We start from the raw sequence: 27,037 nt of genomic DNA on the forward strand, positions 1-27,037 counted from the left end.
AAAGGAATCAAGTTTATTTTCAACGAAACGTTTCGCACATGAAACTTGTGTGCATCATCAGTCTGTAAAAGAGCAAAGAGAGACATAAATAACATTCAATGATAAAAACAAAGGAACTCACAAATATTAAAATAGTCTTAAAAATTAAAAATCAAAGTAAAAACAAACAAAGGTAAAGAGAGAGAGAACAACCCAAACACCAACCGTCCATAATGTAAAGAGAAGACGGAATGACTAAAAAACCACGAATATATGTCTTGCACCTCGGCCCTTAATCTCGGGGGCTTAGTTCGATCTTGTGCCTTTTGGCTTTGGTGAATTTATGGTCTATTGTACAACATTCAATTTTTCTTATGCCCCATTCTCTCATTATTTTTGGGTAGTTTACATGGAGAACGGAGTTCCTTTGCAAGCTCGAATAGATTTAGTGGGGGTTGCTGGTCGAGAGATGCATGGCGTTGCAATAACCATAGGTCAAAGAGAGTAACTCGCTATCTGTCAAAAGTTCATTACAAATAATGAACGTGAGCTTTTCCTTCTTTGTTCAACTCTTCTTAAATATATATTTCGTTCTTAGTGAAAATAAGATTCATATAGACAAAATTCTAAATAAAATGTAAAAATATTTTTACATGAAAATGAAGACTGAAAAGCTAAGTTAAAAAAAGTAATGATAATCATAATTAATTATAACAACATAAGGGTTGTAACAGCAAGCCGCCTCTTTCAACTCCATTTTACCTAAAATTGTCTGTTAATCATTCCTATGACCGACTGGTGCGCAACCCAGCATAACAGAGAAGCATAACTCTTCTGGAAGAGAATGGTTTCAGCCTCAACTATTTTGTTTACCAGAAAAATGTGGCAAATGTGCTACAAGTCTTAACAACATCGTTGCAATTTTCCACGCTGCACTTTCCTTCCCTGGGAGGTATAGACTCTACAATGGTGCCTGAATGCAACAGGTGGCGGATGCTAATGGCGTGCAACCATTTGCTATATGCAACCAGCGAGTTACCCAGCTCATTCTGACTCAAGCTCTTAGCCAGAATGCACAACTTACCAAATTTTCCTCCTACCAATTTCATATATAAGTTCGTTTAAGATTTAGACATAACTAGACATTTTTAAAGTGGTATTATTATTATTACTATTATATTAAAATAGTTTTACCAGACCACTGAGTTGATTATCAGCTCTCTCAGGGCTGACCCGAAGGATTTGATTTTAACTAAATTTTCTCAAAATTAAATCATAATTTTAAAAAAACTATATAATTGGATTACTTGCAAATGTTGAAGCATTTGACAAAATGAATGCAAACAGCACCGCACTACTAAGTGTGACCTGGTTACTGAAGTTCAGGCTAAAGAACATACAAAGCTGTCATCATTCCTTAATATCATTTCAGATCTAAACTGAATTTCATCAACTTCGGTTACATACATCTCACGATCATTATTTAGCTTAAACTTCTTCATCTTTTGTTCCAATGACTGAAATACAGACTACTCGTAGTCGAAATCTAAAACGTGTGCGGTGCCGATTCGCACACAAACTTTGATGGGGCTCTGTCTCGTGTAACCCAGGACTCAAGACTCTCCATGGTCGCTTACACACACACACACACACACACACACATATATATATATATATATATATATATATATATATATATGTGTGTGTGTGTGTATTATATAAACACACTCACATATATATGTGTATATATATATATATATAATATATATATATATATATATATATATATATATATACATACATATGTTAGAATAATGAAGCCAAGACACACACCCATGTGATTAGCTTATAACCACCACGAAAAAGAACAAATTACAGAATATGTACGAGACCACCCACAAAAAATGCGTCACCGAAACCACCATTATACATACGTAGTAGGACAGAGAACTTTAGATTAATGGAGCCAAGATACATACATGCACATACGTACACACATATATGTATGTATATGTGCATAGTATATAGTATATATATTCAATCTTGGAACTACACCTAAAATTCTCTACTCGTAAGTGTAATGGTGGTTTCGGTGACGCATTTCTTGTGGTGGTCCTCATCATATTTTGTCTTTTATTCGATTCTTGTTTTAACAGTAGCCGCTGAAGCTTAGTAAGGATAGGCGCGACTCTATTCCGGGGCAATTTATTCATTTTTAGTTTCGCTGTTATCTAAATTAAACTTAATTTCTGAAGTAATTTAGTACAACCCTATACTGTTCCAGCAACCTACTCTTGTGATTAAGTAATGGATTAAAGTTATGCAAAAGCAAAGCATTTTTCCCGGATCCATATCTAACTACGGTATTTTTCGATGGCTGCAATTCTTAGGTAGATAGTGTCCCAATTTTCACTCAATTCAATATCTAATTTGTCATATTTGCATGTTACTATTTCTCCTGAGTTCTTCCCTATCTTTACTATCAGAACATAGGCATTATTTACCTTTGTTCTTTGACTATGTTTTTTCTTTCAGGTTTCTCTTCGACCCAATTATCTTTATTACTTTCTATCTTTTTAACCTTCAATCAATCATTCAGCTACAGTAATTAACCCATCCAACTTTACACAGGTCAAGAACTCCAAACCATAAACAAAAAACACAAGTCAAAATCTAGCAACCCTCACTGTACAGTGCCTGTGTGAGCTTTAAAGGTCACTGTCTTTACTCCACATACTTTGCAATTTATCCAACTACCACCAATAACTCCTCCCAATTTAGGCAACGCTCGGGAATAAAATAATCCCATAGTAGACGGTGACCCGTGACGCAAATGGCACCGCTTCGGGCAGAGTTTCCCCCTGTTTCAGTCCGCAAACAGCTGAAACACCTTCACTTTGCTATTGCAACATTACACTCATGTTTCCGTTCCTCGCTCAAGCAATCCTCAAGGAAATGGATCTTCTTTTCCGGCTGTATTCTCTGAGGAAACACCCAGAAGACACTCACTCTCACACACACACACGTGGGACACAAAACGAGACGGGGGTATGTTTGGCACTAACTAAAGAGCTGACGGAGGAACAACTGGCCCCCAGGCACCAAGGAGAGTACGGGAAGGGTAATTGGGGGGTAGTGGCTTTCGTGGTATGACTGGACATGAGAGAGAGAGAGAGAGAGAGAGAGAGAGAGAGAGAGAGAGAGAGAGAGAGTCCTACTAGAAATAAGCACAAGAAGCTACAATGTGTGACTTTAATAAAGTCGTCAGCGTAAGAGAACCAACTTAAACTAAATGAGTTTTAACTGGTGGTCTGAGTGAATGTATACGATGGTTATCCTGACGGATATATATTATCATGAGCAACCATAGCACTTACAAGTAAATTAAAACACCAATAACAATGGACATTGGATACAGTCTAATGAACAGAAGACAAAGCTTTCAGGCAGGATCATAAGAAAAGAGGACAAAAAGAGTCCAAAGAAAGAAATTAGCGAAAGAAAGGGGGAAGTAAAGGAGGACATATGGGGTTGTAAGAGACAGAGCGGAGATGGCGAGGGAGGGAGGGAGGGAGGGAGAAGGAGGAGGAGGAGGAGGAGGAAGAAGAGGGTGAGCAATGATGAATCTTAACTGGCACAATCACATCACAACCACCTCTTCTACCCTCAACTGGGTCTCTCTCTCTCTCTCTCTCTCTCTCTCTCTCAATAAGCTTGTACTGCCAGTAACTACCTTACAATTTCAAATTACATCCACTCACCCATTCATTCAGACATGACCTTAAATAGTAAATAACAATTATCCACTTACAGTTCAAGCATATTCAACTTCGAAAGGAGTCGAACAGCAACCTTCCAGAGAGAGAGAGAGAGAGAGAGAGAGAGAGAGAGAGAGAGAGAGAGAGAGAGAGAGAGAGAGAGAGAAACATGACAATAACGCAATGTTTAGAGGGAGAGAGTGTCATGGAAAAATGACAGACCAATTCAAAAACGTGAATTTAATTGCCAAAGCCTCTTACCCTGTCCAGTAGTGAATCTTGGTAGAATCTCAACTATGCGGCATGTGGGAAAAAAAAATGTAACCCATAGAAATTCCTCCACAGCCTTTCTGTGCATTCGGACATCACAAGAAACCGAATCCTTTGAAAGGAAGAGAGGACTCTTGCCTTCCTACTAAGCTCTTATACCAGCCAAGAAAACATTCCACCAACAGAATCAATTAAAACTTACATTTGTGTCATCTTGTTAAAGCTCCCAAAACAAAACAAGGAAATGAACAAGATGGACAACCTACTCTTCGATCGGCTATCACTTCCTTCCCATGGACAGACCTCTGGTTAAATGCAATACAAAGACACCTCTCACTACATCCTAATCAATCAACCAATGCCAAACTGGATACCAGGAACAAAGCAAGGAGTATCGACAACGGTCAACGGCGGCTTCGTTTACAGTTTCTTTAATCTTAATTTTAACAATAAATTTTACTATGATATAACTTTAACTAGATATAGACTGGAAGCCAATATCTAAAAAATTATGAAATAGTAGTTAAAAACAAACATCGAAGGATACAGCCTTATGAATTTATAAACTACACAGACATTACAGTGATATATATATATATAATATATAGTATATATGTATATAGATATATATTACTATATAATATAATATATATATAAATCAATAATTGCATGTTTATTTAAAACAATGAATGCAAGACAGAATTTTCAATCACAAGAAAGAAAGCCATTTTCAATGATAGCACACATTCTCTACTATAAGAAACAATTCAAAGGAGACGCAGGAAAGTTTTTTCTGAATCCTTCATTTTTTCTGGGAAGCACCGGGTTGGTCAGCTAGTGCGAGTGCGCGCGCGCGCGCACGCACACACACACACACACACACACACACACACACACACACACACACATATATACATATATATATATATATATATATATATATATATATATATATATATATATATATAATATATTATATATATACACACATTTCTAGCAAGAAGAGACTTCAAGGATAAAACAGAACAAGAGTCCTCACTGCCACATTCACACTTTAGCTACTGTAACTACACTGGCAGAGATCTACAATTTTCGCTGCTTCTTATAAGTAAGCAGGTTGCTCATCACTCCAGTGTCAGTGCAGTTCCTTTCTACAACCACATCCAAGCAGCCTATTCCATCCATTCTAAGCTTTTCTCTATTGAGCAATTTGAAGACCGATGGGAATATTGTCCTAACAGAAACAAGGAAGTTAAAACGGAAAGTCAAGTCGTCTTCAACCTTAGGAAAGCATTAGAACAGATTCTTAAAACGGGAGAGTCAAGGGATGTGGTCACGTGGAGAAAATGCCTCTATAAAATAATCCAATACAAAGAACTTGAGTAGAAAGTAGCAGCAATGTGAGCATTACGATGCCGCCCAAAAAGCGGTCTTCCACCAGGTTCAACGGAAGTGGAAAAGTAAAATGACAGCTCAAGACGGAAAATAGACCCTAAGATGAAATGAACAACAGAATCACGGATTAAACTGACTGTTTTTCATTCAATACTGCCAAAGACGAAATCAAAGAAACCAGTACCCAAGCAGGAACCACACTCCTATCATAAGAAGATCAATTCCGGTGGATGGAAACAATTCAGGCACTTTTCTGATAAGTCAATTATGCCTCCATCAAATTATGTACCTGCTACTTTAGCATGAGGCTAGCAAAATCGAGGAAAAAGACACTACAGAACTGCAAGTTTAATACAGAACTATCCCTCTAAAGAGAGGCATATCAGTGAAAAACTTTAGAATATACATCATATATATAAATATAAAAAAAGTTACAGCCACGGAAGAAAATTGAAACACTAGGCATGTGTATTATCCTTCGTGGCTGTAACTCTCTTCGTATAATCATCACTTTGATTTCATTTCTTCGTGATTTAATAGCAAACACACAAATATATTAATAGATATATATATAATATATATATATATATATATATATATATAAAATATAATATATATATATATATATATATATATATATATATATATAGTGTGTCTGTGTGATGTGTATGTGTATATGTGTGCATTTAACGACGAGACTTGCGCGTGATGAGAACATCATCTTGGTACACACATTCCATTCTCTCTCCCTCACGCAGACTCCCATCCCGCATTCTGGTGTTCTTTGTCAACTGCTCTTACAAACAAACGTCGACAACCTTCCGAAATTAATTCTCAAAAACGTAATAACGACTATCTTCACGCAACAGATGATCGGTCATTTAGTTACGGATTTCTTTATTATGAGGAAAATAAAAGGTCTCGTATCAATCTACTGGCGAATTTTGGAAGGTGAGAGAAGAGCCCCTCCAAAGTACTGCCTTCGGCATCTTGCCCTTTAAGTTTCCTTCGGTGAATAATACAGAGAATTCCAAGATGAGGATCCCTAAACGTCCACCCTCTCTCTGCTCTCGCGGATTTTTCGACTGCACAAAATGTCTGGCTGGTCACTGCACTTCAGGGCAAGACATCCAACCAAAGCACATTGGATGTGCAACAGTGCAACTCATGCCGGCGATTCAGCATTTTGTCATGCTTCCTTTCACACTTTTCGACTCCTCCAAGAAAAGACGGAAGTGCACGTTTGTCGTTTGGAATGATGCGGATCATTTTAGGAATGAAACGAAATAAAATGAAATAAACCGAACATGATGTAACTCCTACACTACACGAGACGCTACAGACATTTTGAAGAATACATTGCATCTGCTTTCACCGAGAGAGAGAGGCTTTGGTTGAACATCCTTGAACATCGAGGCCGCATCAAACTTTTATGCCAACATTAAATTTTAATCTATAAAACTATATTCAAAATCTCGCAAAAGGAAACACTTCAGTACCCCAAGGCCAAAACTATGTTCAAATTTTAATGATTTGGATGGTGCGTCACCATTCTCGTACACCAATTAAAAAGGACAGCTTGGATGGACGCCAAAGTGGACCATCTCCTGCGCCTCATTTGAGCGACGAAAGTTACAAGTATTATAACAGAAGCATTTAACTACAAATTATATTGAGACTATTTACTTTCCGTCAAAGCAAACAAACCCCATTCATAATGCCACGCTCAAAAGTCGAGTCACCAGAAATTCGAACTGGCGTGGAAAGAACGGGAATCAGCAGGGCGCCGGACATTCCCCCAGAGTGTGGGGGTTTTACTTATCAATAGCAAAGCGTAACCGAGAGGGCTTTATCAATTAGTGATAAGACAGAAGCTACCATGCGAGTGAGGGAGGTCCCAAAGGCCTTTCAAAGGCAGTTCCACTTCCTCTAAGCTACAGGTGGTGCCACTCAACGCTCTCCACATCGGCCATACACCGCACACCCAAAGTAAGTCTCCTTTTCCTTCTTCCCCTGATCAGTCAGAAATGACGACGATCTTTTACAATGATTCAAGTAAGTTGATGGGTAATTGAAACGAATTTATCGTAGTTTTTAAAGGTTGTAAATAACTGCAAAACTCCAACATGCCTTGAGAATTCCGCACTATCTAAAACTAGATATGCAAACGGAAGTGACACATCCCTGACATTAAGAAGAAGAAAAAAAGTTTGGTGAAGGTTGTCTTCCCATAAGCAACTCTGCTTAGTCGATGCAAATCGGTTTCATTCAGAACCAAGAAGTTTACGTGATCTCGCATCAAGATAAAAGGAAGTTACGAGACACGGACACATTTTCTCTGCATCAGTCTTCGGCGCGACGGTGAATAAATAACAGCTCTCTGTTCTAAAGAATGGCGACTCATCTTCACCCAGGCAACTTCCGGCAGGCAAAAACTTTCATCACATCCACACTGCAAAACAGTTACCCATTATAAACTGGCACTCTCATGAACATGGAAATAATATCAGCCTCGTGCGACTTGCTCTATACAGAATTCGTAGCTTATCTAATCTACTAAGCAGCAAACATTATTACAGTAACCACGACTGTTTTCTGGGCATGATAAACGACCCACAATGCGATTATGAAACAGACTACGCGGTGAGAGACAGCTTCAGATCATCAGTAGATTCGCTGAAAGTCTTCGTGAAATTTCTCTTCTTGATCTTGACTCAAATATTGAATAGTTGCAAAGACAGATGCACGCACTGACATGCGTTATTTTCAACTCATCAAAATGTCGACCGCCTGTCTCAGTTTGTTCCATTCAGTCACTCAAAGCAGGCAAAATAAAACTACGAAAACGCCAAGAATGTTACAGAATGCAATATTCCTTTATACACAAGTTGATGCCAACGATTGGTGAAGATTACTTAATGCTTCATCGCCATATAACCCTTTTTATATGGGGGTGGGGGGGGGTGAATGATTATAATTATAACAAGATGTCTTTAAGGACGAAGTTTTCACTGGAGCTGGTTACTTGGGTAACGATATAAAAACCCATTATCAAGACAGTTTTAAATTTCAGGACAGAGAGAGAGAGAGAGAGAACATTACAGCTTTGAGGTCTTTCACTATTATTATAAAATAATGTTGTTTGTTTGTTTGTATGGTGTTACATTACATGGAACCAGTGGTTATTCAGCAACGGGACCAAAGGCTTTATGTGACTTCCGAACTACGTCGAGAGTGAACTTCTATCAATTGCAAAATAATAACTTATACGTTAGATCAGCATATCATTTCCCATTCCTTCGACGATATGAGATGCAGTGGATTCATGTACGTACACGTATTAATAAAGCTGTGTGCCCGGAATGCTCAAAGGACCTGATGAATTCCTGGCTTAAAACGCCGGAGTCACAAAAGCACAATCGCTGACCTCTTTCAACACCTCACCAGCACAAACGTTAGAGCCAGTGATCATTACTGGCAGGAAAATTCGGGTCGTCCATACTAATTAGTCACCTTGTTCTCATCGAAGATTATTTCAATGGGGCAGGAGGGAAAAGTAGAATGTTTCCAAACAGATATTTTCATTCCACAAACAGCAATGTGCGTTAAACCATTAAAAAGGAAATATAACTATTGGAACCTTAATCAATTCTTTTGGAAACATAAAACAAAGCCTACTGCACGGGTTTTTCCCTTAGGTCAACAAAAAGTTGGATAAATTACTCAAGGGCTACGGAACACGACCACCTTCTCTGGCAGCTAGGTACGCCTCGCAGCAAAACTAAGTAGGCAAATATATAGGTTTTTTCATGCAAAACTGAAGTACGTATATCTGCCGAAATAATGTTACGTAAGCATGAAAATGCCCTTCACGTTACATTAACATATAAAAAAATGTATATTTTAATATAGGTCAAGTTAGGCAACAAGATACGGAAGCACCGGTATCCGCGACAGAGTAATACCACTTGTACGAAATACATTTGCCAACGGGATAGCAAAAAGTTCACTACTCCACCGCCCGCAGATACCACTCTCCCTGTGAGCAAGAGCCCATTCTGGCATAAGGCCCGCTTAATCAAAAACAACAGCAGAACAACAGATGAAAATGTGAAAGGTTTCGACCTCCAGCACCCTTGGTGGAAACACATATCCTTATACGATCTACATGGGTCTTGGCTGCAAGATACCACAACATGAAAAATCGAAGCCATCTTTAAGGTTGTGCAACACGTCATCTAAAGTTTTGTTCCAATGAACCTGACCTGTACATATATACGTAGGTGCCACTGTCCCAAAGGGAGTGGCTCCTAACATAAAAAAAAAAACCAACGGTCACTACCAATGTTAAGATTTTAATTACAGCTTCGTTAATGAACCCAATGTGCAGACTAATTCTAAAGCATTAACTGCTTCATACACCTACGAAGAAGTGCTCAACAGCAGAGTATTAAATTCCACAATACACAAGCGCCATTCACCTCGACTGCGCACACTTACGTTTTCTAGATATGAATGTCCCTCTTCCTTCGCACCGTCTAACTCTTTCTAGTCTTGCTCTTCACACTTCAGAATTATTAACTCCTTTCACCAACCATCGTCCACCATCCTTTGTACATAACCGAACCACCTCAAAAGACTGATATATCCAATCACCTACAGTTTTTTTTTCCCCCTTTTTTTAACCATTCTACGTACCTCCACATGTCTTGACTTTTCTATTCTTGTTATAACACAATACTACAAACAATTCATCCGGCAGCATCAACATTTTTTATTGCTTTAATACAAAACAAAGATGAAAAGAAAATCGAACTAACGATACACAGAAATGAACTCGCGCACATTTTAAAATTTCGTTTAAGCTCACCCCCAGTTCGAAATTTCTTCAATCTTCATTTGGATTTAAAATTTGTATGAACAACGGGACTAATACATACATACATATAACATATATATATATATATATATATATATATATATATATATATATATATATATATATATATATATATATGTGTTAACGGATGAGTTTTATATCTTTTTTAATAACATGGTACGGAGCACTGGTCGCTTGCCGTAATTCCCTAGCTGAGACCGACAAAGTCGACTTACAGTCTAGCTACTTCATTCACTGATTGGGAGCATACTTTAACCCGCGAAACCCTGAAACTGTTTTTACTACGTACATTTTTCACTGTCGACCTTTGGGGAAATTTGCGTAAGGTCTTTAGATTTCTCGTTTCTCGTGTTATCTCAGCACGAATCAAGAACAAGAGGAGAGTCGTTTACTAAAGGTTTCCTTTCTAGTAAGATGGAAACTTAGCAAAATGCAAAGTTAACGATGGCAACTAGTCAGAAGGCCGCCTTGCTTATCACGAACGTGCCATGGCAACAGTCCACCGGGAAATAGAATTTTCCTTGGAAAGAGAGGAAAAGAAAAGAAAAAAAAAAAACTGCAACTATAACATGACCTAATCAGTCAAGTTTCAAGTTTAATCTTTCAATCTTTAAAACAAGACCATACAACCAAATCATATATAAAAAAAAGCCGTCATTTTTAAGAATTCTTGCTATCCTTTCCAGCTAACGTTACGGTATAGGCGGGTTTTTAATTACGAGTCCGTTCATTGCATCAATGGTACCACAAACCACACATATATAACATAATATATTATATAATATCTATAATATATATAATATAATAATATATATATACACACACATATATACAAAAATTAAGTGCCGTACCATACTTTGGCCGTCTTACCCGTCTCAACTGCAGCAATCACTGTGGGATTTAAACTATTATATCATATATTTCGTCAAAAACACATGGATCTTTAAGGTCTAGTAGAAAACATTTCCTTTTTTTTATCTAATATACTGAGTATTTTGTACGTTTAAATATAAATCGTTTATGAATTCTCAATCTACAACAGCTGATAGTAAGAACCCCTGAGGGGTTTCACGGTAATTACGACACTCGCTTTAAATTACTACTGTGACAGGTTTTTTTAATCTGACTTATCTCACAAAGCTGACTTGCAACCGAATTCAGTGCCGGTACTAGACATTCCCCAAGGTTTATTGTGTCACTTACCACCTTTTTTTTAATCAAAGCTGCAGAGAGTGATAAAACCCTCTACCTAGCCTTCAAATTCTAAATCACTATAAGAGTGGCCTATATCTAATTTGCGTTGAACAGTTATTTGTTGTTCCATAATACGGATACAGTCTCTCTCTCCTTATATATATATATATATATATATATATATATATATATATATATATAAAAGACTTAGGAAAGCATATTTTCCACTATCTATTGCAACCTTACCGTTTGGAATAGGCGTTCTCTTCTACATGGCTAGAGATGGCATATGAAATCTACAAAAAGAAAAGCATTATGCTACTTGTATTGCAGATTTCAGAAGCAAATCTAACGATATTCTGGAGAGGACAGCATCAAGTGCATAATTTGAGCAAATGTCTAGATGACTCATGACAACGAAGATGCCACGCTTCGGCACCTGCGCACTTTTTGGTGTCTTTATCTTCTGCAAGATGTTGTAGGTTGTGCTCCTCTTCTCCCAAGTAAAGCAACCGCTCTTACCACTAAACCGTAAAACTGACGCAGTTTATAGATGGGTACTGTTGACCGTATATTTGTTCGACTCTACGGTCGCCTTGAAGCACAGTTACGTAGTTATTTATATGGCCTTCTCTTAGGATCTTTGAAGACCCTTCTATAACTTCTCTTGAAATGATCAGTTAGTTGCAACTCAACAGGAGTCCGTTTCTCTCCGATACTTTTCACTTTAGCAATGACCTTCCGTGCAACATCCAATATCTTCTCATCAAGGATATGAAAGTCACTCTCCCTTCACAAGGCGCATCACAATTCTCAGACCTCTTCGGATGGCCACTGAATCTCTCGTAACCTTGTGTGCTGTTAATAATGTTTATCTGGGGTGTACCAGTAACTGTGGGTGACACCTCCTCCGTGCTTTAAGGATTTTAGGAGAATATTCCTTCTTATCGCTATCGAACACTTCCAACGTCCAGATAATGTTCCAGAATGAAGTCAAATCCTTGCTTAGTTTTCTTTACTATAGTATACAGGGTTACCTGTAAACCTGACTGATCTGTCCCGTCCATTCACTCACAGAATGCGTATCCGCCTGTTCTCCTGTTTCAATAATCTTTTACATTTCGTTATTGACGAAGGGACGTTCTTCAACATATTCTTTTCTAATGTGCAAGTTGATTTGGGCTGCCGTTACCGTCTGGGTCACGTGAACATACAGACATTCAAATTTCTATGCCTGGTTTGTGAAACTGACAATTTGTAATTATTTAAGGATTAACACACACACACACATATATACATATATATATATATATATATATATATATATATATATATATATATATATGCAGGAAGGTTGGGGCATCTGGAACGCCGTAGATTTAAAATGAATAGGATGGAGAAAAGCCAGCGTAACATCATACATGTATTTTCCAAATTTTCGAGACTTTGGGTCTCATCATCAGGGCTGTAAAATATACAAAATATACAAATTAAAAAAGACTCAGTATTAATATTAATAAAAATTGAAGTACATAAAAGTTAAATATAATAATGTAAAAAATGAACTAAAAAATGAAATAAAAATATATATATATAAAAAATTAAGAAGTGAAGAATGCTTAAAAGTTAGTACCTATCTCTAAGGAGTTAAAAAACTGAGTGACGTTGTCTGGTTTGGAAAGGAGGACGTCAACTATGCTAAATATAGAACTGTGGAAGAAGTCTGACCATTTAATGGGGGCACAAGCTGTTTGATTGTTAACGACTCCAAAACAGAGAGAGAATAGTCATTGGGCGCTTGGGTGACAATACGAAAATCCTTATGTGAAAATGATGTTTTACATTTATTACAATGCTCTCGTATGTTAGAAAATTCCTTCGTTTTCAAAGTACATCCCGTACGGTGACTGACTCCGAGATGAGAGTCGATTCTGACTTTGAGCAGTCTTCTGGTGGCTCCCACGTATTTCCCGATCTTACATTTCGGGCAAGTAAAGCAATATACCACCAAAGACCGCATCAAAGCCGGAAGTTTATCTTTGTGGGAGAACAAAGAACCCAGAGTTTTAGGATTTTTTGCTATCAACTTAAGATTCACGGCCGGAAAAGTTTTCTGAATGACTTTTTGTATTTGCACCTTAAATGCGTTCGACTGAATGAAAGGTATAGAGGCATATATTAATAATTTAGGCACGTTCGGTGCAAGTTGACGTGGCTGAAATTGATCATTTAAAAAGTTATTGACATATTTCAAGAATAAGGCTGGAGGATACGAATTGTTTTTAAAAAACTGAAGTAAAAATTGGATTTCTCTATGGAAGTTATAGCAGTTGTTCCATAACATTTAAATTAAATAGTATTTCCACGCTATTACATCGTGCTTATATGTTATCTTCCAACTGGCATAACTTCCATAGAGAAATCCAATTTTTACTTCAGTTTTTTAAAAACAATTCGTATCCTCCAGCCTTATTCTTGAAATATGTCAATAACTTTTTAAATGATAAATTTCAGCCACGTCAACTTGCACCGAACGTGCCTAAATTATTAATATATGCCTCTATACCTTTCATTCAGTCGAACGCATTTAAGGTGCAAATACAAAAAGGTCATTCAGAAAACTTTTCCGGCCGTGAATCTTAAGTTGATAGCAAAAAATCCTAAAACTCTGGGTTCTTTGTTCTCCCACAAAGATAAACTTCCGGCTTTGATGCGGTCTTTGGTGGTATATTGCTTTACTTGCCCGAAATGTAAGATCGGGAAATACGTGGGAGCCACCAGAAGACTGCTCAAAGTCAGAATCGACTCTCATCTCGGAGTCAGTCACCGTACGGGATGTACTTTGAAACGAAGGAATTTTCTAACATACGAGAGCATTGTAATAAATGTAAAACATCATTTTCACATAAGGATTTTCGTATTGTCACCCAAGCGCCCAATGACTATTCTCTCTCTGTTTTGGAGTCGTTAACAATCAAACAGCTTGTGCCCCCATTAAATGGTCAGACTTCTTCCACAGTTCTATATTTAGCATAGTTGACGTCCTCCTTTCCAAACCAGACAACGTCACTCAGTTTTTTAACTCCTTAGAGATAGGTACTAACTTTTAAGCATTCTTCACTTCTTAATTTTTTATATATATATATTTTATTTCATTTTTAGTTCATTTTTTTACATTATTATATTTAACTTTTATGTACTTCAATTTTTATTAATATTAATTCTGAGTCTTTTTTAATTTGTATATTTTGTATATTTTACAGCCCTGATGATGAGACCCAAAGTCTCGAAAATTTGGAAAATACATGTATGATGTTACGCTGGCTTTTCTCCATCCTATTCATTTATATATATATATATATATATATATATATATATATATATATATATATATACACACACACACATATAAATCGAACATATTAGTACCATGAGTCATATTATTTATCTACATTGCCTATACAACCCCATGACGAAAATGTGATATAACGCCAGCATTTCGCCATTTGTGAAGTCTTATATGATTAGCGAGACCATTCACTTTGGACTGATTTTTTTTTATAACGTTCTAGAGTCGTTTCACAGTAAGTTAAGGACCACATCTGGTCTCTAGTCTGTTTCTCGAGTTGTCCCTCTGGTTCACTCCAGGCTAATGCTTTTCCCGCTCAAATTAATGACCACCTCTAAAGAAAGAAAGAAAAAATAGTTGCTAATCCCCTCACACGTACAGAACTACAGAACTTCTACTCTCAGTCTCTTGTTCCATATCATTTTCCTATGAACTTTGCCTTCGGTCTCAAATTGTAACTTTTAGAGGATCTTGAGGCGGAAATGCAGTGTCTCATGCAGAGCAATTTGAACTTCGTATCCCGAAGTGATTCAAAGATATTCTTTTGTATCTGATGGTCCTTTCAATTAAAACAAAATGCACATTAGGGGAACAATTTCCTCAAGTCCTTTGGCTTTAATGATCTCTGTATTCAGTAACGTGCTGGAAGGTTCATAAATTCGACCTGTCTAACTGCCTGCCAGACTTTGCACATGCAGTCACATTCATAATTCTGCTGACATGCATTAGTCATACATTTTATGACGATGGAACGGTGCAACGTGCGCCTTCTTGATTATGAAATGGGGGACTTTCGAATCGGACTACTGCTCCGGGCAGTTCCTCTGGATTTGAGTAGACTTAGCAGTACTTATATTAAGGGTTATCCGCATCTGAAGGATAGGTGGGGTGGTCTTTCTCTTTCTGTGGGAGATGGAGCGTGAACATGTTCCATCGAAAAAAAAAAATAAAAAATAAATCAATCAACGTTGCTTTTGCCTGCACACTAAGGACTTTGCTATGCGCCATATGAATGGATGCCATCGTTTTACCAGTGTCATGTCATAAGCATTAGAACTCCCATTACCAAAGATAATAAATGGACACTTACGACAATTCGGCTAGTTTCCCGCCCTGTTTAGCTAATAAGCACAGTTTCATTAGTTCTTTAACTTATATACTTCCTTCCTAACGGAAAAAATGAACTAACATGGTCCCTCATTAAAGTAGGTGAGTTAGAATCAGACTGCCTTGCCTATAAAGTCTAATAATTACAAAACATATACAATTACGAACACAACAAAGGTGTCAACAGTAATTCACTAGAAACTGAAAGCTCGCGTTTCCTTCAAAACTTGCAAATTTCACTTTTGAACGAAACCCAAATACTTGAACATCTCGGGCACGGGGAGGTAGTCAGTCCGGCAATCGAATTACCATTATCTAATCAACATGATAACCAGCTACATGAATCATGTCCACATAGATAAAAGCGAGCTCCATCACTAAGTTCCTTTCCTATCTACGTTGACATTTTCCCATAAAAGCAGAGAGAGAGAGAGAGAGAGAGAGAGAGAGAGAGAGAGAGAGAGAGAGAGAGAGAGAGGAGAGAGAGAGAAACTTTAAAAGCCACTCATTTCCGAAAGGAAGCATCAAATCTTCACTCTGACATTTAGGAAATACTGTATGGCAATCAGAACGTTGTAATCCTTCCACCAGTTCGTCCGCTGTGTTCACCACATGGCTTAAAATTCCTTATTTTGTAGTCATAGTTATATCCCTTATCTCGACCGGAAGAGAAATTATTCATTTATTATCATTATCGCATTACTTACGTAGGCTGCATTTTGAAATTGTTCCTTCAAGTTGAAAAATCTCCCCGGTACTCCAACTGGGACTAAGCACTGTAGGCTAAACACTTTTAAAACTTTCCTTTTACTTCTTAAGGACTACCTCAATAAATATCTCCAAACACTAAACGTCTGTAGTTAGATTTAAGTTCATCAGTGTACTATGAATAGCCATAGATTTGTTGCATCTACTTTGCAATGTTGCCTTTCATTCCCTAAATGGCTGTTTAGATAACACTTCCAGAGATCCTTAACATACAAATGTTTGATCTGTGCGACTGCCGCCTTGTCTGAATTGTCTGAAAAACCCGCTGGTTCATCTCCTACTACATATTCTACTCACTTCTTTCTCCTACCTACTGAGAAAAAGCATTCCGAATATTTTCATTACAACTGACAAGATCCAATGCCTCTACAGTTGCCAATTTCAGTCAGGGGACCTTCGGCACCTCAGCTATGACATACCATTCCATATCATTAGTCTTTGCTTCCTCATTCCTGGTACAAATTACACCATCATAATCATACTGCACTATTTCAATTTTAATTTTGCTAGAAATACTCTACTGTTCACTGGTTTCCATACAGTCAGTGCCTTTCCAACACTCAGGATTATGTCCATGCCCAAACCTTCTGCCTAATCCAATTACATTATCCACCTCGCATTTCTCTTTTAAAATTCTTGTGATAGTCCATGAATTAATTTTCTATTTGTTCTATATTTCAAGCTTGATTCCGGGTTCTTATGTTCCAATTTCAACAACTTCTAATTTTCAGTTTATCCTTAACATTTATAAACTAATATTCTTAGCATCCTACAACCAAGGGATTAGGGGCCATTTCTAAATTGTGCCTATCCATTTACATGGCAAAATCTAGTAGACTTCAGAGGCTTAAGTTTAAAGTTAATCAGTTTTTAACTAAGGTCATCATCCAGGTATACCAAGTTGAAGCTGAGAAGATGAAGCACTAAATGTCTTGACCCTATCCATCATGATGCTGCTAATGATTTATGGTGTTTACTTAATGAATTATCACCCTACCAAACAAAAGGTGCATTAATCCAAGAACAAGCATTTAGGGCCAACTGGACCTGGTGCTCACTAATTGGCAGAAATGCAACTACCTGATGGTATATACTTATATATGTATATTCCCCTATATACCCCAGTTATCCCAAAAGCTTGCTTAATAAAATGCATCACATATCTAGAGTGTAAGGATGCAAAATAACACTAAGAAAACAGAAGTAATGAGGACGGCATATGCACCAAGGAGAAAGGATTTACGATTTTGAATCTTTCAGCTATATAGGAACAATGCTATCCCGTACATGGTCACTTGAGTTGGAATAAAGTGACAAGCTGAAAAAGGTAAATCAAACAATGGGTAGGCTCAATAAGCCTTAGATATCAAATGGACTGAAAATGCATATGAAGAAAGATTATACCTAATTATAGTACGACCATGATATTACAATGAAACTTTCCTCAAAGGATTTAATAATTTGAAGGTACAGTATTAACAATTTCAGGAGTCAGCTGGTAGGATGGTTGGAAGACCCAGACCTACTTATATGAAAATTATGAGAAGGAAGGCCAAAGAAGAGAATGGTAGATTTGTAGAAAATAAGAGAGGAAAGAATTAAGGAATTTCACAGAGGCCATTTGAGTCGCATAGCACTGGAGGCAATGATGAGGATTAATCATAAACAATGTTCTCCCAAGACTCTACTAGTATATCATAAAAATAATGTCATGAACAAGTCTTAAGACAGTCCATCTTGAAACTTCATAACTGGCTGCCAAATTTTCTTTTCATATAATAAAAATCTAGATGATGATAACCTACTCCAAATGATAATTTTTTTATTTTTATATTACTAAAGGCCACTCTCTCGTTTCTCTTACTCCTCAGTTTCTTAGATGCATCCCTCTCTCTTCCCTTCTTATTGCTCAAGCTATTGAACATATATAATAATTCATGTTGTTAACTTTTCACCTCTCTTTAGGATGCCCTGCCAACACAAGCTGTGAGCAAAGTGACTGGTTGGTTTATAAGAATTTAGAAAAACAAAAATTGTTACCATCTATAATTAGTAAAGCATTTAAAAATGTAAATAAACAATATTTTTATATTTACTATTTCCACACAGGAAATCTTTTTTAAAAAATTCAGTAACTCTATATAATCATAAAATTATTCTTATAAACTATTCAGAAATATAAAAAAAATTATACAATGATGGTAAAAAGTTTCATTAAACTTTCCATTAATGCCCCACAAAACTAACATAACTAACTAATCACCAAGCATAAAGATTACAGATAAAGATAAATTTAACTTATCAACTGTTGTCCCTCAGTAATCTACTAAAGCAATCTTACATAATGTCATTCTCATTTGAAAAGTACCCCAAGTTATTTAAGCATTGCCAAATATCACACTAAACTACTGCACTGGAATCATTCAAATTCTCCAAGACTAGCTCAACAGATATTCAGTTATATAAGATACTCAACCAATAAATCATCCATAAATTCTTGTGCCATCTTACTATAGCAGATTCACATTAAGAGTGCATCTGATGTCTAAGCCAGTCCCTTACGATCCTGAAAGGCTGTTGATAAGCCAACCACAGGGCTGGAAACACTCAGTTTCTCAAGAGTTCACATAGGCAGGATGTATGTTTCACCTCTCCTGAGGGATACTTTTGAAAGATGTATCCCTCAGGAGAGATGGGACATACATCCTGTCATTGTGAACTCTCTTGAGAGACTGAGTTTCCAGCCCTGTGATTGGCTTATCAACAGCCAATCAGGAGCATCGAAAGGGACTGACCTATACATCAGATGCACTCTTGGTGTGAATCTACTATAGTAAGCACTGTTTTTCTGTTTGCCCAAAGCATATAACATGCCTTGCGAAGTAAACAAATTGTATATTCTTACTGTGAATACATGATACCTAAATGTTTTGATGTCAGAGTGACCAGTACCATAATTCTTTTATTCATTTCATTCTAAAACTGTGGAAGGATCCTAACGAAGAATTAATGATAGTGATAATTGTAAGTCTGAGGCTGATTGACTGATTTCACAATGTACCACTGCCTTTGTTTTACTGACATATTGCTGTCTGTTTTTTTTATATATCTATATAAGCTGCATTCTCCTTAAAGAACTTTTATTCTTTATGATCAATCTATTTTTCAGATAAGGGTATCCTATTATTGGTCTTTCAGTCTTCCTCCATATGGTTGCTTACTTTGAAAAGCAAGGATAAAAAAAAATCATGTAAAATTGGTTCTATTACTATTGCATGAACAAGTAAAATAATGTTCAGTGAGTCCATTTCTCAAGAGGATGGTTACAGTAAAATTAACTTGTATAAAAATGCTAACAAACTCATTAAAAGCAAAACCGACAATGGCATTGTTTTGGAATTTCTTAAAAAAAAAAATCTAAAATCTTCCCAGTCAATAATTATATAACTGTACTTTGTGGGGCAGACAGTTCAAAACAACTGTTGAAGCTTTATGCCTACTATTTTCTTCCTAAAATAACAGTCAAGAAATGTTCCTAGAAATGGTGAAGTCTAGATGTTTTACTAAATTTATTCCAGAGTAATTATTATTTATTTCTGTTAGTAAGAAAATTAGTATTCTTTTAACACCTGAGTTGGCCATAAAATTTGCCAAAAAAGTAATTTCATCACTGCTTCCAATTTCAGTTTAGGATACAAAACATCTGGTAATAATAAATACTACAGTAATATGTTACAATACCAGTAATACCAGTAATGGGAGAAGGCTTTGAAAACCCAATTTTAAACATACCCCACCATTACCATTCTTGTTTTTCCTCATAAAAATTACCTAAAATATGAGGGCTCTATACTCTTTACCACTGAAAAAATCTAAAGTAAATCACTGTAGATAACAAAGCAATTATACTTTGATTTTTTCAACTGCAGTTAGGTCATGTTGGTTCAGTATTCTAAGATACAATAACTAGTTATTGCAAAAACATTTTCCTTAATTCTCTCAAGTTAACTCAACATAAACATATATAAACTGAAGTCTTATTCACACACACAAAAAATAAATAAATAAATAAATAAACAAAAAAGGGACATTCATAATGATTGTGACTGTCACAGTCAATTGTGTTTCATCATTATTACAATCAATGTTTACATGTAGTATATTCAGTTTTGCAAGCTCATGAAATTATTCCCTCTACTGAAAACAAAGGAAGACTTACTTTTGTCTTAGTGGAAAAAAACTGGTTTGAACTGTAACATTAGCATTTAATTTTATTTTTACATTTTAAATATTACAAAGTTAAGATTTATTGGCAATGACATAAGAAACAACCTGGCCTGGCCCTTTTTCCTCTGTACCTAGCATCAGTGAAAAATGATCTCTGGCCTGGCCTTTTTTCAGTCTGTACCTAGCATCAGTGAAAAATAACCTCAATGATCCAACTGGCAAAATCTGTGTAGTTTTAAATGGCATTCAATAACCTTTCCTAAAACACTAGCAGTAATTGTTTTAGACTTTACATCAACATATGTTACACAATAGCATACATGATCCAATCTACGCTGCTGCAGTTTATCTGAATCTGAACAATAGGCAGCACTACCAAGATCTACCATGACAAAGGCATTGATAAGATGGGAATTCAGGTATGAGTGAAAACCAGTGGAGACAACTCATTTCAATCTTATCCCCTAAACAGACACTGACAATAAAAGCATTTGTAACCATAATGCAGTTCACCTTTTTACATAAAAACTGTTATATTCAACTAAACTACTTTTATTTTCACAGATGTCTTGGAATGACTATGTCTCTAAGCAACTAACCGGCACTGGCAATGTTTCTCAAGGAGCAATTGCTGGTTTAGATGGTTCAATCTGGGCAATAACAGAAGGCTGGGGTGTAACTCAACAAGAATGCCAAGCTATTGTAACAGGGTTTGCAAATCCCTCAGGATTCCACCAAAGCGGTATTTCTTTCCTTTTCTGAAATCATATGAGTATTTTTGTCCATAATTAAAGTCTTTGATTTCTTGTTTGCATTGTGTAAATGTGTTTGCCTAAAATATACTTCTCAACTGAGCAGCAATTACAAAATGATCAGTTACAGCAATGTCATAACCAACATATATAAAAAAAAATCAAAAATACTTGTAGGCATAAACATATTCAATTAAAAACTGGAGTAGACTACGTACAGTACTTTGCTGATGTTTCATTATGACAAACAAAGGAAATTGGTCGAGGAAAAAGGTTGGTAACGGGTCATATGTTCTTAAAGAGAGATCTTTCAAATGAATGATATGGACTTGTGAATGTACTATGGCAGTGAAGAAATAGCTGCTTTTAATTATCCTTGATATTTCATATTACAGGGCTGATGTGTGCAGGTGAAAGGTATATATTTTTAAGTGGAAATGACGATGTGCTGAGGGCCAGGAAAGGAAGTATGGGAATTCACGTTGCAAAAACAAATACAGCTATTATATTAGCCAAGTATGAAGATCCCATTCAACCAGGACAGTGTGCAGCTACTGTGGAAGCTCTTGCAGACTATCTTAAGAGTGTCAATTTCTAACCCAAAAACTTTTAACAATTTATTTTTTGTCCATTGGAGCACCTTACTTTCTTTTTTAATAATATACTAAATTAATGTATCAACGCTTATATTTTCACTACACTGAACATTAAATCTTAAAATGGCAAAGTGGTTTCTTAACCATATTTCTGATTACTTCCAGATGAAATAACTTCGGTATCCACCCATGTACTTATGCATTTTATTACCACAGACATTTCTGTACTGAAGTCTCAAAACAAAGAAAAACTTCTTGGAAAATATTATACTTACCCAGTAATTACACAGTTATAAGTGGAATGTACAGCTGTATAACTACTGGGTTAGTTACATACTTAAAATTTGAAGTATTTTATATGTATGAGGTTGTATTCCGCAGGGGAAAAAGAAAAGCAGAAATTCCTTTTAGCTCAACAGTTTCGGCCTCCACTGGCCCTTATCGAGAGGGAAACTGTGAGCTAAATAGAATTTCTGCTTTTCTTTTCACCTGTGGACTACAACCTCATATATCTATCTTCCTGAAAAAGGAAGACTAAAACCTTAACATGTTTGTACCATGCCGAGTACTTGTATGCTTATCTACATCTTCCTATTAAATTCATAACTTTGGAGTACTTCAATGTATAGGGAGCCTCTCGAGTGCCTCATTTGCAAGTGTAGGTGTGCGTGTATGTTTGTACATTCTTAAATATATAAGCCATTTCTCTTAGCATGAGATTAAGTACAAAGCTCAAGACAGAAGTAAAAATGAATGCAAATGTTGAATAAAAATAAAGCTCTCATTCTTTCAACATTGAGCTGCTTCCTGTAATCTGGGGTTGCTCCAGAAACCATAAACTTACAAAAGTCATTGCCACATTTACACATATACAGATATACCTGTATAGAAATCAACCACAGCATTACCTGCCTCATACAAAAATGAAATAGGGTCACCATCAGTGTCTTACAGCCTAATAGACAAACTTCACTATTTACCTCTATCTTGAAGACATCCTTGCACTCATTGGACATTAAGACCCCTCTTTTCAACTTCTCTTTTCACTCAATCTACCTACCACTTTCTAAGGATTGTTTATCACCTGTTTCCCAGGTGATTTTTCCTGGCCAACCAATAAGACTTGAGGTGGTCGGGTGGGTTTCCACTTTAACATCAGGTAAGTGTACAAATGATCAATTTTATCACAAAAATTCTCATTATTTGGGATAAATCTGACCTACTCTTAAAGTTAGCTGACAACATTACTGAATGAGGATGGTGGGTTTGTGCAGCAGAGAAAACATTCACTAAACCAAATGAACTAAAAGCATTTTCAAATGGAAAAAGCTTTTAAACATTCTTACCTGTTGTGTGATCTTCCTTTTAAGTGTACTGTCATCAGAAGGCAGATCCACAGCAGGGCGTGAGGTCATAAAAGGACTATCATAGAGTATTAGCAACTCCTGTGTCAGAGTCGAAAGACCATAACCAATGACTACCTTCAACTATGACTGTACGTTCCCATAGTACACCAATGTGTACCTTCATGTATCCCCAAACCTAACACCAGGACTTCCTTACAACCTAAAGATAGGAGAGGAAGGAAGAATCTCTGGTATTTGGTTCAGGAAAAAACGTGCCCACCGTACTGATAAGACTAGGGCTTCATAATTCTCCATGAAATTTTGTCATGAAAACAATGTATAGCAGAACTAGATCCAAGTCCATTGAGCTGGCAAAAAATGTAAAGGAAATTCAAAGAAATGCTTACAGCATGGATAATGTTAAGTTTTACTTCCAAACAGTAGCAAATGATCAGGATTTGATTCTACCTATACTGGGTTGATCAATGTTGATTCTACATATACTAGGGTAGTCAATGTAGGAAAAAAAAAAGTTATTGAACAAAGGAGTGTTTAACCTCCTAACACTAATAAATTCTTAACTCCCCATCTTCAAGGACAAAGTCTTCCCAAATAAATTCTTAGAGCTGTAACTTAACTTAGCAGCTTCCTCTTCAGAAAAGAAGTTACATTAGGCAACATCACAAATCTAAGATGGGCTTTGCTGTGATGTCTTTAGCTCTAAACAATGGAAGAATAAAAGACATGTACCCCCTTGAACAAAACCATACAAGAAAGGGCTTAAAAGCTCACTATATTACTTTGCTGTAGCAAGACCTACAGGAAAAATTCTTCTGAAAGTCACTTTCTTAAGGGAAGCTTTATCCACAGCTTCAAATTGAGGTAAATTTCAAATTTAAACGCTATGTCTAAATTCCATTCTATACAATGATAGGAAGATTTCAGGGCTTTCAGCTCAAAAGATCAGAAGATCTGATCCAAAGTAATGAGCGATATTTAAGTTACCAGGCCTCAAAACCAAAGACAATGTAAAGTGATATATACTTTTAGCTCTGGAACAAAGTTGCTTCGTGTACCTGATACCAGAAGAACTTGATTGGGTAACCTATAAAGGTACAGGTAATGGATATCCTTCAGGACAAGCAGCAAGATCAACAAGTTGACCACAGTTGTTGATAAGTTCTAACAGTGGAGGGCCTTCTAGTCTTAAGGATTGGTCCCCTAGCTGCCCTTGAAAAGCCTCTAGCTCATAAGAGACAGATAACAGTCTCTATACAGTCATATGAGGTATGTGGAGGTTTTTGTGGAATCTTCTGAAATGCAACTATCTAAGGAGATCTTTCCTGACTGGCAGAAGGTGTAGTAGAACTTCTCACACTATAGAGGCAGCTCATGAAACCATTCCCATTGGGGCCAACAAAAGCTAACAATGGCTTGAGTTCTTAGAAGTTTGTTGGAAACTTCAAGACTGCAAATGAAAGAAAAGTATAAGGGTCTAGATTCAACCACTCTAGAAGAAAAGCATCAACTATAAATACCAGAGATCCTGGTATGGAGTGCAGTAAACTAGGAGTTTTGTTTCTTCAGGCGGTTGCAAACAGATTGATGTTTGGGGCTTGCCAATTGTTCCACAACTTCTGACATACTTGAGGATGTAGGCCCTTTTTTGACATAGGACTTACCCTTTCCTTTTTCTTAATAATGTGTTTTGTGTTTTCTCCTTGTCTCTGATTAAATATTCTGCTAGCTTGAGACGTACCAACCATCCAAAAGCTCTTGGTTGGCTTTATGAATTATGCTCTCCTATATACTCCAACTCCTTAACACTTCAATGTTCTCCTGAATGGCTCCCCACCTGACCATGATATGATTGAGGACAACATAATGTTGATTAATGTGGGGGTAAACGATGATCCTTGCTTATAATATACATACTTGGTCAAGTGCCTAACCTTACCCATAATATACTTGGTCAAGTGCCTATCTGACCAAAAAAAGTAAACTCATACCAAAGTTCCACTTTTCATTTCTTCTGTATCACATAGGGAGCATTAGAAGATGGAGCAGGAGTGTGTGAAGAATAACAATAGAAGAAAAGCAAACAGCATAGATTTATGACCAGACCTCACTGACTGTCTAAGTAAACTAACAACCTCTCACTTCTTAGGATACCTCATAAGACTATTCATTTCTCATCAGACCAGTAACACCTGTGTGACCATCATGCCGAACATAATGCATTCAGTTGATACAAAACTTGATCAAACTGAACTAAACATTTCTATACCTGCTTGCTGGCAGCTCTCTGGTATTATAGCAATATTTTACTAGACATAGTGCTGAAGGAGACATATTTCATGGAGCAACGCGGCTGAGCCCAGAAAGCATAATGTGCAAGACAAAAAGGCCAGATATAGTAAAAAATTATTAGTATATGTAATAGATTCACACTGTTTAGATAACAACACAACAGGAAGAATTCTGACATTCCAATGCCATAAGTGAGAAACAGGTGATTACAGTCCATCAGGGTCAGCCAAGTGTTATTCTTTGATTTAATATGAAAGCTGATCAAATCTAATGACATGAAAATGAAAGTTAACCTTTAACTACCCTATATAACAGTTATCCAAAATTATATACATTTTATACCACCATATCATTCCCATTCACTAAATAACCAAACTTTCTCAACATTGATCTATGCTTATATGCACGAAAACCCTTTTACACTCATTCTATGTACGACTTCAATTCTTTCGCTAAAAATTCTTCATACGCCTCATAAATTACAAAACAGTACATCTCAACAACTTCAGCACATTTTTTCTTTATATTTTATAGTCAACACCTACATTTCACTTTAGTACAGAATAGGTAACTCATAACTCACAAATGCTTCATCCATTCTTAAGTTGGCATCTACAGACGCTCAAACTTCCCATTCCTTTTTACACGCTCTTCCTTGCTTCATCCAGTGTTTAACCTATCTCCTCTCTCATCCCATCATTACCTATCATATCTGCTCCCAAATGCTGTACTGTTATGCATCATCCATTTTCATTCTCTCACATCCATATTAACAATTACTGCTCCCTCTTTCTGATAGCTGTTTACTCTATTAACCTTACTCTTCCTCATATTTTCACTTGATTTTCTTCTCTTGCAAAGACAAGCTCTTTGAGTAATTTTGCAGTTTCTCTTCATTATCCCCAATCTGCAAACATCAAACCTTCTACTATCTATTTATCACTAATTTTCTTATCCAAAAACTTTACTTTAAAGGACTCTCAACAATTTATGACATCCACATCATACAGCTCAACATCCTTCACATTGTCTGTCTATCAGTACTATCAAGGCCCTTTTTTGGTCCATGTATGCCATACAGCATTT

At 36.5% G+C, this 27,037-nt stretch overlaps 2 protein-coding genes across 4 annotated transcripts in view; one reads left to right on the forward strand and one right to left on the reverse strand.

Moving 5' to 3' along the window:
• Positions 1–27,037, reverse strand: part of LOC135217307 (tyrosine-protein phosphatase non-receptor type 11-like) — a 233,173-nt gene that overhangs the window by 187,589 nt on the left and 18,547 nt on the right. Inside the window, exon 1 of one of the 3 annotated variants that reach the window (XM_064253079.1) lies at positions 2,989–3,031. The exons of the other annotated variants lie outside the window; for them this stretch is intronic. The gene's annotated coding sequence lies outside the window, so the exon portion shown is untranslated. Of the gene's footprint in view, positions 1–2,988; positions 3,032–27,037 lie in introns of those variants that run through there. 3 annotated transcript variants of the gene reach the window in all.
• LOC135217309 (profilin-like) lies at positions 7,237–22,426 on the forward strand. Its single transcript, XM_064253089.1, has 3 exons — positions 7,237–7,391; positions 21,512–21,689; positions 22,095–22,426. The coding sequence occupies exons 2-3, from the start codon at positions 21,512–21,514 to the stop codon at positions 22,295–22,297; spliced, it is 381 nt and encodes a 126-aa protein (XP_064109159.1). The 5' UTR covers positions 7,237–7,391; the 3' UTR covers positions 22,298–22,426.

Source organism: Macrobrachium nipponense, chromosome 7 (assembly GCF_015104395.2).
Source record: "Macrobrachium nipponense isolate FS-2020 chromosome 7, ASM1510439v2, whole genome shotgun sequence".
Lineage (NCBI taxonomy): Eukaryota > Metazoa > Arthropoda > Malacostraca > Decapoda > Palaemonidae > Macrobrachium > Macrobrachium nipponense.